Here is a 15,127-nt window from a genome sequence, read left to right on the forward strand (position 1 = left end):
CTAATATTGCTTAATGGTCTACTGACTGGTGTGTTTCAGAGGAAGTGGTTGAGCTTTTATCTTGGCTGGTGAGTCAGACAGTCAGGCTCCTGTCACTCTGGCTACCTGGCTGCTGCTACCTGCTAGACAGTTCTGTCACCTGCTAGACCGTTCTGTCACCTGCTAGACCGTTCTGTCACCTGCTAGACCGTTCCGTCACCTGCTAGACAGTTCTGTCACCTGCTAGACAGTTCCGTCACCTGCTAGACCGTTCCGTCACCTGCTAGACCGTTCCGTCACCTGCTAGACCGTTCCGTCACCTGCTAGACCGTTCAGTCACCTGCTAGACCGTTCAGTCACCTGCTAGACCGTTCCGTCACCTGCTAGACAGTTCCGTCACCTGCTAGACAGTTCCGTCACCTGCTAGACAGTTCTGGCACCTGCTAGACCGTTCCGTCACCTGCTAGACAGTTCCGTCACCTGCTAGACAGTTCCGTCACCTGCTAGACAGTTCCGTCACCTGCTAGACCGTTCAGTCACCTGCTAGACCGTTCAGTCACCTGCTAGACCGTTCAGTCACCTGCTAGACCGTTCAGTCACCTGCTAGACCGTTCCGTCACCTGCTAGACAGTTCCGGCACCTGCTAGACAGTTCTGGCACCTGCTAGACAGTTCTGTCACCTGCTAGACAGTTCTGTCACCTGCTAGACCGTTCCGTCACCTGCTAGACAGTTCTGTCACCTGCTAGACAGTTCCGTCACCTGCTAGACAGTTCCGTCACCTGCTAGACAGTTCCGTCACCTGCTAGACAGTTCCGTCACCTGCTAGACAGTTCCGTCACCTGCTAGACAGTTCCGTCACCTGCTAGACAGTTCCGTCACCTGCTAGACAGTTCCGTCACCTGCTAGACAGTTCTGTCACCTGCTAGACCGTTCTGTCACCTGCTAGACCGTTCCGTCACCTGCTAGACAGTTCCGTCACCTGCTAGACAGTTCCGTCACCTGCTAGACAGTTCTGTCACCTGCTAGACCGTTCCGTCACCTGCTAGACAGTTCCGTCACCTGCTAGACCGTTCCGTCACCTGCTAGACCGTTCCGTCACCTGCTAGACCGTTCAGTCACCTGCTAGACCGTTCAGTCACCTGCTAGACAGTTCCGTCACCTGCTAGACAGTTCCGTCACCTGCTAGACAGTTCCGGCACCTGCTAGACAGTTCCGGCACCTGCTAGACAGTTCCGTCACCTGCTAGACCGTTCCGTCACCTGCTAGACAGTTCTGTCACCTGCTAGACAGTTCCGTCACCTGCTAGACAGTTCCGTCACCTGCTAGACAGTTCCGTCACCTGCTAGACCGTTCTGTCACCTGCTAGACAGTTCCGTCACCTGCTAGACAGTTCCGTCACCTGCTAGACAGTTCCGTCACCTGCTAGACAGTTCCGTCACCTGCTAGACAGTTCCGTCACCTGCTAGACAGTTCCGTCACCTGCTAGACCGTTCCGTCACCTGCTAGACAGTTCCGTCACCTGCTAGACAGTTCCGTCACCTGCTAGACAGTTCCGTCACCTGCTAGACAGTTCCGTCACCTGCTAGACAGTTCAGTCACCTGCTAGACAGTTCAGTCACCTGCTAGACAGTTCAGTCACCTGCTAGACAGTTCTGTCACCTGCTAGACCGTTCCGTCACCTAGAGGAAACACTGATGGTCCTGATACAGGCGTCTCAGAGACCGGTGTGTGTTGTTCACCTCCAGTTGAGCTGGTAGAGCAGAGACAGAGGGACCTGATACAGGCGTCTCAGAGACCGGTGTGTGTTGTTCACCTCCAGTTGAGCTGGTAGAGCAGAGACAGAGGGACCTGATACAGGTCTAACAGGCGTGTCTGTGTCTAGAAGAAAGATGGGTATGTGTCACCTAGAGTAGACACACATCTATCTGATACACATCTATCTGATACTGCTGTGTGTGTGTGTGTGTGTCGCCTGCAGGAACTGTTAAACATCAACTAGCCTTTGATAGAATACACAGAAAACATTGCCAGTATCTGCTCCTGTTCAGGTGACTGCTGCTGTGTACACAGCAGGGTTGGGATCAATTCAGTTTCAATGCAGTCAATCCAGGAAGTGAACTGAAATTCAAGAACTGCAAACTTCTCATAGAAAGTGAATGGAAACTTTTCAATGATTGAATTGAAATGGAAGTTACCCCAACCCTGGTACACAGACCAAAAGAAAGTTGAGCGTTGTGAGATGTTGAGAACAGACAGAATACCGGCCCAGGCGAAGACAGTTGGAGTAGAAAGGAAGTCACTGCCCATCTAGGTATGCAATAGCTGCTATTTCTGCCTCATCCTTCACAATGAGTAGCCTCCATTCCCTTAGCAGCAGATCAAAAACACTCACATCAGCTCTGTTCTATCCTTCTGACTCTGTATTGTTACACAGGTACCTTTCTTCCCCACACACACTCCTGTCTCTCCGTGTGTGTGTTCCCTCTCCTCTCGCCGTGTCTAACGCGGTCTGACACACATTTGTGCAGAAGGGTACACACACACTAACTACTTCAGGAGGATTGGGCTGGTGTAAAGCTGGCAAGAAATCAATCCTCTCTCCCTCTTCTCCCTTCTTCCACTCTTCTGAGCTCTGTATTAAATATGTAGAGCCCTGTGCTGGGTGTTTAAGGGGTAGTGTAGTATCTCCTCAGGGAAACTGATATGACTCCCATCAACACAGCTCTGAATGACGTGTGTGTACGTAAGCACTTACAATGAGGATTGTAGTGTGTTACTGTGTACACACACACACACACACACACACAAAATGACTTAGTGTGCTCTGGTGAACACTAAAATTGACTGGCATGCACTCACACACACTGACTAGTGTCTACAGTAAAATGATTATAATGCGAAAAGCCCAGCAGCGTTGCAGTTTGACACACTCATGCCTGTGCACCTGGCACCCACTACCATACTCTGTTCAAAGGCACTTCAATATTTTGTCTTGCTCATTCACCCTCTGAATGACACATGTCTCCAGGCTTAAAATCCTTCTTTAACCTGTCTCCTCCACTTCATCTGCACTGATCTGAAGTGACATCAATATGTGACCACCGATTTCACCTGGATTCAGCTGGTCGGTCTGTCATGGAAAGAGCGGGTGTTCCTAATGTTTTGTACACTCGTGTGTGTGTGTGTGTGTGTGTGTGTGTGTGTGTGTGTGTGTGTGTGTGTGTGTCTTTCTGTATTGTGTTGACTGTCATGTTGAGCGTCATTGTAACGCTCAACCAGTGTTTGTGTCATGTCTTTCACGCAGGACTGGCCTGCTGTTCCACACTGCACCAACTGTCCTTCACTGCTACCTATTGATTACCTCACACACTGTGCTCCTCGCCCACTGCAATTTATTTATGTCCACTCACCCACTTTATACTTTGCTGTTGCTATTGAACTGTCTATCTCTGACACACACACACACACACTGAGAGGTGGGAGAGATGGAGGAGCACGATATAGCGAACTGTATGAAATGTGACATAAAAATGCTGATCTGAGAGAGACAGACTTGATGCAGTGTGTTAGATGCTGTATGAAGGATCATGATGTGCTCATGGGGTTGTCTGTCTGGAGGATATTGTCTAATGCCTTTTGATGCATGTACAGCAGTTTGATATTCTTCATCTGTGACATGCGGGGGTGGGTGTGCGTGTGTAAATGTGATTATTAGCATCCATATGCATACAGTGTGTGTGCGTGACAGTGTGTGTGTGTCAGCCTGTATGATTGTGTTTTTGTAACACTAAATGTGTGCATGCATTTGTTGTGTGCTATGTGTAATGTTAGTGTTAAGGACAGACGCTGTGAAGAGCACATCTATAGCAACACCATAGTAGGTGGTAATGAGTTCCACCACAGGGGGCTGCTGAGGGGAGAATGGCTCATAATAATGGCACGAACGGAGCGAATGGAATGGCTTCAAACAACGGGAGACCATGTGTTTGTGTTTGTGTTACCATTCCGCTGATGCCGCTCCAGTCATTACCACGAGCCTTTCCTCCCCAATGAAGGTCCCACCAACCTCCTGTGACTTCCATGTATGATCAGCACAAGGCTCCCACAACCTCGAACACCTACCAGGGAACACAGTAGATGTAGATGTGAGAGGAACTATATATAACTTTAGTTCTGGTTTGCATTGTGATTCCACACCCATATGCCCATTTTAGATGGCCATGCAAATAATGTGTGCATACTTGAATTTGTATGTTACTTGCACTGTAACCCTGCATAATCAACAACAAACTAAACCTAGTCACGGTAGCTCGCCAAATAACGATAAGTCCTTTTTTTCGACATACAAAATCTTACCCTCATTGCCTATTCTATTCCATTGTTTATATGCCCAATAGTTTACCATGGCAGAGGAGAATTGTCTTAATGAGAGTTTAAATCTGAATGCAGAGCTGGGCCTGTGCCGTTCTGGCTGTGCAGATTCTCTTGAGGGGCATTGGATGAAAAGGGGAGAGAATGCAACTGGATAGTGGGGCCATTACGGCTCCCCGTTCTGTTAATCAGTCTCTTATTGGAGGTAGTCTACTGGAGACGGCCCCCAATTAGCCGCCTGCTGTGGCCGAGAGGATGCATCTCAGTAGCCTGAAGTCATCTCCTCTCTTTCCTCCATCTCTACTGACATTGAACAAATAGAAGCTATAAGTGATATTAAATTCTAGCAAGGCATCCTCCTCGATATTGCTTTGACCTAACACAGCCTCACCTGAGACTAGCACAGATGGCATTTCAGAACATCTCCTTTTATGTGTTAGTAGAGGAAACCGTAGTGGAAATGTTAGTTTGTCTGCCCTCAATCCCCTGTCAGTAGGAGGCTGCTCTCTGGGCTGGGATCCCTCTGTGCATGGTGGAGTAGTGCTCCAGTAGTTAATGAAGTGGACCTTCTTCCAGGCAGAAGGTCACAGGGCAGGTAAACGGACCAATAGGTGACAGACCAGGCCCCAGGGAGGGAAGGGGAGGTTAGGGACAGGTCACATTATGACACGCTAGCTACCTGCGGTGACCTGGGTTCTTATAGTACAACTCCTAGTTATCCGGACTGGACTGTGTGTGTGCCACATGTACGTGTGTGTGCATGCCTTGTTATGGACCTGCCAGCTGCAACCTGTGTATGTTCTCTCTGTTGCTGGGATGAACAGCTATTTGGTGTGGTTGTGGGTTGGTGTATATTGTCTTTGGACTACTACAGCCTGCCTAGTCCTATTCCTACCCCTATTGGTCCTTCTCAGCCGGACTGGACCGCTACATTTGGCTAATGCAGCAGGCCGACTGGGTCCAGCCACTGCTGTGCCAGTGTAAAGTGGACTGTAAATACTGACGCAGAGACAGCGATATGGGAGCCGCGACCTTGTCAGAGAGAGAGGGTATGAGGGAGAGAGAGAGATACCCTGCCTTCTCCCAGGGCGCCTGTCGATGCCTTAATGCACCATGGCAGGGAGCACACTGTCTCCCTGCAGAGAGAGGGGGAGATCAACGTCAAACACTCACACATCCACACTCAATTGTATGCATACACACTGTCTTTCCTGCTGTTACACAGACACACACACACAGACACAGGCTTGGTGTCCCTGACATCCGTTTAATCCCAGACAGTGTAAATGCATGGGGCCAGCTCTGGAGTCACCCTAGATGAATACTGGGCCTGTCTGACAGACTATAGCTTCAGTACAGCACCAGGCCCAGGCAGGCAGGCAGCAGCAGTCCACGTGGTGGTGGTTATATTGTGTATAGTGTTTATTATTATTAGCAGCAATATAAGACTAGCATACTTGAAGAGGCAGTTCCCAAAGTGATCTGAATTCCTCTCCAATACCCCATCTCTCCCATTCATCCTCTCTTCTATCGCTGTATGCCCTTGTCCTTATCTACCCCCCCCCACACACACACACACACCTCCAATCTGTGTGATTATGTATGCGGCGCCTGGTTACCAGGATACAGGGTCGCTAGGGAGCGAGGTGTGTGTGTGTTGGTAATGTAACACTGCTAAGCCTTTAGGATCTAAGGGCTAGACTTCTCCTCTCCCTGACTGAGCAATGGGATTACTTTAGCTCTCTCTTCATCCTCATCTTTATCTCTATCAGTGCTGATCAATCCGTCTAGACCTAATCTGTAACCCCATCATCTGGGGTCAAAGGAACCGTGTTTGTCTCATGTGTCCGTTGATGCTCAAACTTAAAAAGTCAACAAAAAAACTATACAGATGGATTTTATGATCAGCAACAATAGGATTGTTTGGCCAATGATGAATGACCCTTTAATCTGTTTGGGTCAATTACTTTTATAGCTGAGGTATAATAAATCTGTAGCTCTTGGATCGGAGATGGCACACAGACGTGTGTGTGTGTGAGGTCAGGGAGGGTAATAAAACAGGCTTATCTCTGCTCGTTAGGAGATTAAAGATGCAGAGCTGGAGACGCTACAGATTTGGGCTGACATATTAAGGAGAGATAAATGAGCGTTTCCCAAACGAAGGCGGCAGTGGAGGATAGCAGGATGGGAGAAGGGAGATGCAGGGAGAAGTGCAGCATAGTGCAGCTAGACCAGGTCAGCCAGCCGAGGTCATATGGCATGTTGAGAGAGAGAGAGAGGCCGCACACACAGACAGAGAGCGAGAAAGAGGCCGCACACACACAGAGAGCGAGAGAGAGGCCGCACACACACAGAGAGCGAGAGAGAGGCCGCACACACACAGACAGAGAGCGAGAGAGAGGCCGCACACACACAGACAGACGGAGAGCGAGAGAGAGAGGCCGCACACACACAGACAGACGGAGAGCGAGAGAGAGAGGCCGCACACACACAGACAGACGGAGAGCGAGAGAGAGAGGCCGCACACACACAGACAGACGGAGAGCGAGAGAGAGGCCGCACACACACAGACAGACGGAGAGCGAGAGAGAGGCCGCACACACACAGACAGACGGAGAGCGAGAGAGAGAGGCCGCACACACACAGACAGACGGAGAGCGAGAGAGAGAGGCCGCACACACACAGACAGACGGAGAGCGAGAGAGAGAGGCCGCACACACACAGACAGACGGAGAGCGAGAGAGAGAGGCCGCACACACACAGACAGACGGAGAGCGAGAGAGAGAGGCCGCACACACACAGACAGACGGAGAGCGAGAGAGAGGCCGCACACACACAGACAGAGAGAGAGAGAGGCCGCACACACACAGACAGACGGAGAGAGAGGCCGCACACACACAGACAGACGGAGAGAGAGAGGCCGCACACACACAGACAGACAGACAGACAGAGAGAGAGAGGCCGCACACACACAGACAGACAGAGAGAGAGAGGCCGCACACACACAGACAGACAGAGAGAGAGAGGCCGCACACACACACACACACACAGACAGACAGACAGACAGACAGAGAGGGAGAGGGAGGGGGAGAGAGAGAGAGAGACTCTAGTGTTGTAGAACTTGGGCAGTATTTTAAAACTCTAGCAGTATTTTAGACCATACCTCACATTGAGAATACAGGTAGAATCCTTGAGAATACACAAAGAGTGGCTAAACCCTGTCTCAATCTGTGGGATGGGGTGTGAGTGAGTAGGAGGGTATGGAGTGGGAGGCTATGGGGGTGTGAGTGAGTGGGAGGGTATGGGGGTGTGAGTGAGTGGGAGGGTATGGGGGTGTGAGTGAGTGGGAGGGTATGGGGGTGTGAGTGAGTAGGAGGGTATGGGGGGTGTGAGTGAGTGGGAGGGGGTTTGAGTGAGTGGGAGGGTATGGGGGTGGGAGGGGGTTTGAGTGAGTGGGAGGGTATGGGGGGTGTGAGTGAGTGGGAGGGTATGGGGGGTGTGAGTGAGTGTGAGGGTATGGGGGTGGGAGGGGGTTTGAGTGAGTGGGAGGGTATGGGGGGTGAGTGAGTGGGAGGGAGGGAGGGTATGGGGTGTGAGTGAGTGGGAGGGAGGGAGGGTATGGGGTGTGAGTGAGTGGGAGGGAGGGTATGGGGTGTGAGTGAGTGGGAGGGAGGGAGGGTATGGGGTGTGAGTGAGTGAGTGGGAGGGTATGGGGGTGTAAGTGAATGGTATGGGAGTGTGAGTGAGTGGGAGGGTATGTGAGTGTAAGTGAGTGGGAGGGTATGGGGTGTGATTGGGAGGGAGGGTATGGGGTGTGATTGGGAGGGAGGGTATGGGGTGTGATTGGGAGGGAGGGTATGGGGTGTGATTGGGAGGGAGGGTATGGGGTGTGAGTGGGAGGGAGGGTATGGGGTGTGAGTGGGAGGGAGGGTATGGGGTGTGAGTGAGTGGGAGGGAGGGTATGGGGTGTGAGTGAGTGGGAGGGAGGGTATGGGGTGTGAGTGAGTGAGAGGGTATGGGGGTGTAAGTGAATGGGAGGGGGTGTGAGTGAGTGGGAGGGTATGGGGGTGTAAGTGAATGGGAGGGGGTGTGAGTGAGTGGGAGGGTATGGGGTGTGAGTGGGAGGGAGGGTATGGGGTGTGAGTGAGTGGGAGGGAGGGTATGGGGTGTGAGTGAGTGGGAGGGAGGGTATGGGGTGTGAGTGAGTGAGAGGGTATGGGGGTGTAAGTGAATGGGAGGGGTGTGAGTGAGTGGGAGGGTATGGGGGTGTAAGTGAATGGGAGGGGGTGTGAGTGAGTGGGAGGGTATGGGGTGTGAGTGAGTGGGAGGGTATGGGGGTGTAAGTGAGTGGGAGGGTATGGGGGTGTGAGTGAGTGGGAGGGTATGGGGGTGTGAGTGAGTGGGAGGGTATGGGGGTGTGAGTGAGTGAGTGGGAGGGGGTTTGAGTAAGTGAGTGGGTGGGAGGGTATGGGTGTGCAGCACAACACAGAGATTTGTAGGTGTGTATAAATGTTGGTGTGAGTGACGGGGATATTGGATAGTATACAAGATGGCCCTGCCAGCTGGACTCTGCTTTGTGTGTGTGTGTGTGTGTGTGTGTGTGTGTGTTTGGCTAAATTCACGGAGCCCAGCCCGTCCTTGTCGGAGGGCAGCGGAGCACGGCGCCAGCTGAGACACAGCGGGCATGCTCAGGCTGTCTGGGAGATTTCATTAGAGCGAGACATGGCTGGCATCCACCATAGATACAGAGGGCATGATCTCTATTCACTATTGCTGGAGTCACTCAGACAGCGGCTGCATCTCAATACTCTAAAGTGGCTTCCTCTCCTTTATCTGAACTGATCTGAAAAGAAAGTACCCTAATAAATTATGCTTACCAGATAAAGCTGTCACCGGCCCAGTTTATTCCCTATCAGTAAAAAGGAAAGGAGATGAGGGGAGGAAATCACTTTGGACTATTGAGTTTTATGGAGAGAGGGAGGAAAAGTTTCAGGTTTTATTAGTCGTATGTACAGGATACACATGGTATGCTGTACATCATCCAACTAAATTGTTACTTGCAGGTTCCTTCTTGACAATGCAACAACAATAAGAAATCAAATATAACAATAAGAACATAAAGTAAACGGCTCAGTAGAATAGAATAAACATTTTAGCATCGGTATAATACAGGAGGGCACAATTTAAAGTACAATATTCGCACATGTATGAGGGAAGGGGGGATTGGAGGACAAGTGAGGGATAAAAAAAGAGAGGGATGGTTGAGTTAAGATGGAGCAAGAAAGCACTATAGACAAAAAGGGAGCATGGATATAGCTAGATACATAGTCGACGACCACGGGAGTGGTGAAGAGCAAAGAGAGGATGGAACAGAGGTAGTGAAGATTATTCGTACTTCAGAGCCGGTGTTATGGAGACACAGCACCGCCATGTGGACAACAGGCTGTATTACACCATAATCACCTAGTAACACTGCCTTCTTACTCCCATAACTGGACTACTGCCATGTTGTAAATCTTTCTGTCTCATAAGACCTATTAAACTAGACACATTAAACCATGTTCTGAACAATAATGACTTTATAAATGTCATGGTAAACTACTCTGAGATCATTTTAAGAAATGATCATTTATTATTGACTGTTTTAGATAGTTTTAGTGTTTGTATTTTATTTACATGTTGTGGTCTAATTTGAAAACAACTGCTTTTTACATGTGAAAAGGTCATTGGATGCTCCATTGTTTACATTAGAGCGTTGCTATAAGGTCATCAGTACCACAGTCATAATTATAAGCCTAACAACATTCAATCAGGGGACAACCAATTACTTTCCCTGTGTAACTCTCCTCCAATTAGCTGAGCTCCTCATTGCCATTTAACACTCCCTCATTTGCATAATCCCCTGTGCAATGATGGGTAGAATAATGAGATGGATCACACCGTGTGTGTGTGTGTTTGTGTACTCCTGTCTTGTGTATAATCTTATTGTTAGTATTGGTACTAGTGGCCATGGTTCATTAGAGGAAGGTACTACAGTCACTGTGTGTGATTGTCTACCTCCCCATGTGACTGTAGTCTACACTAATGTAGACCTTCTGTAAAGGCAGACACTTCTCTGCATCTCGGCTTGCTCTCTCACACACGTACACACTTTCTCTATACCTCTTTCATCCACAGACAGTTTCTTTGCACCTCTGTCTCACACACACCATTGACTGTAGTTAGGCCTACTTCATTACTTGGGGATTACATCTTGAATTCCGCTTTCAGAACCTTTCACCACAAATGAAACGATGTTATGTATTGAAAAGCACTGTAGGGTTATTCCTGTGCATGCGGGACTACTCCAGCATGTGAATGTTATCACTACTCTGTTGTTAATGCCTCTCTCTCTCTTTTCTCTCCCTCTTTGTACTTATCCCCTTAAACATCCCTTCTATTCTTTGTCTTCCTTCCTATCTCACTTTTTCTCTCATCTCTCCCTGTCTCTCTCTCTGCAGGTACCTGACTGCCAGTGAAGGGTCCCACTACAAGCGGTGTTATAGGAGGGCTCATTGAGGTGGTTCTGCTGCTGGCCGTTATCGGCAGTGTTGTGGTCTTGGTCCGTAAAAACGCAGCCAGCACAATGGAGAGTGAGTGTTTGTGTCTCTGTCACTCATACTAAGTGATCATCCTTACTGTCTGTTTTGATTCCTTCCTTTCTCTCTTTCTCAGTGGTCCACCCAAGAACAAGCCCCTCCCCCTAAGAAGCAGCAGCTCTACTGATAGGGTGAGGGATGCTGGCCAGCCATAACACCTTTAGACTTGCTGTGATGGGAGATGTTTATATATCTCTATATGGCCCCTCAATTTGTATTTTACAATACCACACACAACATGTTTTTATCAACATTGTTAAATGATTAAAATATTATGCAGATTAGGAAAGCGTCCATCTGAAATAGGTTTAACCCTAACTCAGAGTAGGTGAGAATAATCCTGTGTGTGTGTGTGTGTGTGTGTGTGTGTGTGTGTGTGTGTGTGCGCGCATCTGCAGCTGAACACCAGTCGAGACCCTGTGGAGAGCAAGGACGGATCCGTGGACCACCTGTACTACGCTCCCCAGGATGCCGAGCCCAGCACGGTATGAACACAGCCATACATGGGGTGCATCTCTCAATAGTCCTTCTCTTCTGAATCCTTTCCTCAATCTTCAGACATGAATAGACCTGGATGTGTGAAAGCAAATTCCCAGCTGGCCTCCTTGATATTGCTTCCACCTGGCCTGTGTTTTCCTATCAGTAAAGATGGACTGAATGGAGACCAGGAGAGGAAGCCATTTTAGACTATCGGGATACATTAAGCTCTGTAGCTTTGGCTCTTAGTTTATTATCTCTATCATTCATAATACATCCTGGTAAAGGATTCATGAAACAAAAAGAAATCAATCATTTAACATCTACTTATGATCATTAATTAATCAGTTACTCAACATGATTGCCCTATTTACCAGTACACAAACATGAGAATGTGTAGGAAACTGAAGGGTATGGAGGGCTGCTATGTGGATAGAAGCTGATATACTGAACATGCTATAGATAGAAACATGTATTTTTAATATTGTAGGAACCATTGCCTTGGTAAGCTAGTTATAATTCCCTCCTGTGATTAACCCTATTGGAGCAGTGGTTAGCAAGTTTGTCCATTGGCTAGAAGACCTGGGTTCAAGACTCTCAAAGGGTGTTGCTCTGTCAGTTTGTTCGCTAATGCAAGGGTCACTAGAAAACTATGAAGACTGCATTGGTTCTCCTTATTTTTATATGATTATTAAGATGATTATCTTTCCCACCAAGACCTGGATGCGTACAGTGATGAGGAATACAATGGTGATGCGGAGGAGTTGCACTATGCTGGGGCCCCTTCTGGCTGGGATGAACCCAGGCTGAACGAAGTCCGGCCCCTGTACGCCCCCAACCAGTACAAGGCCAATGATTACCATGACAACGAGGAAATAACATTAACGATTTGTGCCTGTTCACTCAGGATCTAAAAGCTCTATTCTCATGCTCTACCACAGTATGTTGGTTACAGAAGGTACTACGGAGGCCTACTGTTGGAATGTCCAATATTGTCAGGGTCTAGGTTTTTATACAATTTCAGGGTCTTCTCTATACAATCACTTAATTGTTAAACCACATGTGCCTATTTTTGTACCGTGTCAGATTTTAAAGTGTGAATCAAACAGAACTCTGAATGATTTTGTCAACTTTGTGAGAGATGGATTTGACCTGTTTTTACAGCGCGCTGTATGTTTTTACAGAAAAGCCTGATGCGCTGGTTACTTGATGATTTTTAATTCATTAAACATTTAAACTGTGGTCAGTATTGCTGCGGTCACATTTTCTCATCTTGCTTAAATGTTTTTTTGTTTCATCTGATGAGTTGGGGAGTTAACGGAAGTAAATAAGAGTCCAGAAGGGGGAACTCTGAGGCTCAAGAAAGTGGTTAGTGCTATCGGGAATCCTTGGGACGTCCCTAACCTTAACCGTTTTATATTTAAACTTCTAATGGGGTAATGTCAGAGTTGGGACGTCCCAATGATCCCGTTTAGACTTTACCCTGAGAAATCCTGTAAACAGGTTGTCCACTCCACCCTATAGGCCTAGAAATCTTTTATCTTTTCCTCTCAATCAGGGGTATAAAACATCTGTAACTAACCTGTTGTAATGATGCTCATTAAGAACATCTGCCTGGGTGCCAGTACATTCCCACTTTATATCATGTTTTATATTTATATCATGTTACTTTGAAACAAATAACTACTCAATACCCCGGAGGTACAGGACTCGGAGAAAGAGGCTTGTTACAGCTTTACACTTTAATAACAGTTGAACTACCAAACAAACCGGTAAGGATTCAGTCTGTGCCTGTGTCGGCAGGATCGCCCTGCAGTTTGGAGCCAATGATCAAACAAAGGTTTGGGTTGGTGAAGTAATCTGAAAGAGAGAAAATATCATGTTAATTTTTGTAGTTCTATGTAGAGGACTGTCCCTGTCTGTATATTGGTGTGCGTGTCAGATTGTGTTGTTGATTTGAACCCACCTGCTGCATACTCTCGAATGTCTGTGGGTCTTTTGAGAAACACATCTCTGTAAATAAAAAAACAAGAAGCAGGTAGCCAAGCAATTGGCCAGTTAGACTTCATTACTGTAGCTAAGTATGAAATAGAATTCTATTTGTTATTGATGTCTGGAGCTGGAGCGCCTGAGAGCCCTAACGGAGAATATTATGACTGAAAATATACCGTCAGTCAGTGCCAGCCAATTAACAAACCTTAAAAAGTCGCTTATTAAGGCCTCCGTCTCTGGATGCTCTCTCAAATATTTTTCATTGTTGATTCTCGTATTGATCTATAAAAAAATACTGAATTAGCTAATGGCTCTGCAGAGGACAGAGGGACAATTCTAATCTGTCAAGACTGAAAAAAGAGAGGGGAGACATCTGAATTTCTATTTTATTCGACAGACATCATTTTTCACGATCTGTCTAATATACATTGTTGGCTTTGCTTGTCCCAGGAGAAATATAAAGGTGAATGTCCATTAACTTTACTGTCTATTCTACTCTTTCCCATGCCTCGTGATATTGGGAAAAGCCAGGTGGGCAATAAATAGCATATTCAAAGTTACCCCCACGTAATGTTTGTCATTGCTGAGCCTATCTTTAACCAAGGAATTTCTGCTAGCTAACTATTAGCTGGATGAATGCAAAAATAATGCAGTGAGTGATAGAACAAGAAATCCTATTGTATATTCATTCCTAATTCTATCGATGGAACTAGCTGAGTAAATGTTGTTGGAGAAGCCAAGGAGCACTCATGAAGCGAACGACGTTACCTACACTAGCTAAAGTGTTAGCTAGCTAACTTACCTTAAATTGTCGGAGTTGCTGTTGTTGCTGGATGCTTAATGCACCAAAGTCCAGTTTCTCCAAACCACTTTTATCAGCCATTTGATCTCATCAGCTAGCTAAAATCCCTTTGATAGCCTGCGTGCTAGCTACCGTTAATATCTTTATTAAAACAAAACCCGCCTGTTGTTGACAAGCCTCACTGTTACTATGGCAACAGCCTGAGTAGAACAGAAGCAACACTTTCCCCACAGAGTTCATCTTTGCTTTCGCCCATTACATCTTTGTAGGCCTTTTTGGCTCTGGGTGGCAGCCAATGTGGCAATGTTTTTCAGAGCCTGTATTGAGGGATCCAGCCACAGGACAATGCGATATTGCCCTAACAGCTCATCGGTTGTTGTGACCTAAGCAAGTACCTCTGGAGTAGATGTCTCTACTACAGGTCCATTCAGGAAGACCAGAACACTCATGGATGGATACTTGGTGTGTGAGATTCGTGTTTTCTTCAGAAAATGTACCTTTTCTAGTTGTACTTAAATTTGACTCAAGTCAAGTGTAATACCTCAGGTTCAAAGATGTAATATTTAATATAACCATTAATATGAATTAATATGCTTAATTTGGTTACAGATTAAAATCTTAGAATTGTATTGAGGGGGCTTGGACTAGTAGGGTTGGCAGGGCAGTCAAGAGGAGGAAAATAGTCAAATTCACGCACTTATCAACCGAACATCCCTGGTCATCCCTACTGCCTCTGATCAGGCAGACTCACTAACACACATGCTTTGTTTGTAAATGATGTCTGAGTGTTGGTGTGCCACTGGCTTTCCGTAAATAAAAAACAAACAAGAAAATGGTGCCATCTGGTTTGCTTAATATAAGGAATTT

At 47.3% G+C, this 15,127-nt stretch overlaps 1 protein-coding gene across 1 annotated transcript; it reads right to left on the reverse strand.

Moving 5' to 3' along the window:
* Window positions 1-13,189: 13,189 nt before the first annotated feature.
* Window positions 13,190-14,543, reverse strand: LOC106579807 (regulatory subunit of type II PKA R-subunit domain containing 1). The gene is made up of 4 exons (XM_014160003.2): window positions 14,261-14,543; window positions 13,664-13,740; window positions 13,433-13,479; window positions 13,190-13,326 (listed from the first exon to the last, which is right to left on the reverse strand). The coding sequence occupies exons 1-4, from the start codon at window positions 14,339-14,341 to the stop codon at window positions 13,247-13,249; spliced, it is 285 nt and encodes a 94-aa protein (XP_014015478.1). The 5' UTR covers window positions 14,342-14,543; the 3' UTR covers window positions 13,190-13,246.
* Window positions 14,544-15,127: the final 584 nt, after the last annotated feature.

Source organism: Salmo salar, chromosome ssa02 (assembly GCF_905237065.1).
Source record: "Salmo salar chromosome ssa02, Ssal_v3.1, whole genome shotgun sequence".
In the NCBI taxonomy this organism is placed as follows: Eukaryota; Metazoa; Chordata; class Actinopteri; order Salmoniformes; family Salmonidae; genus Salmo; species Salmo salar.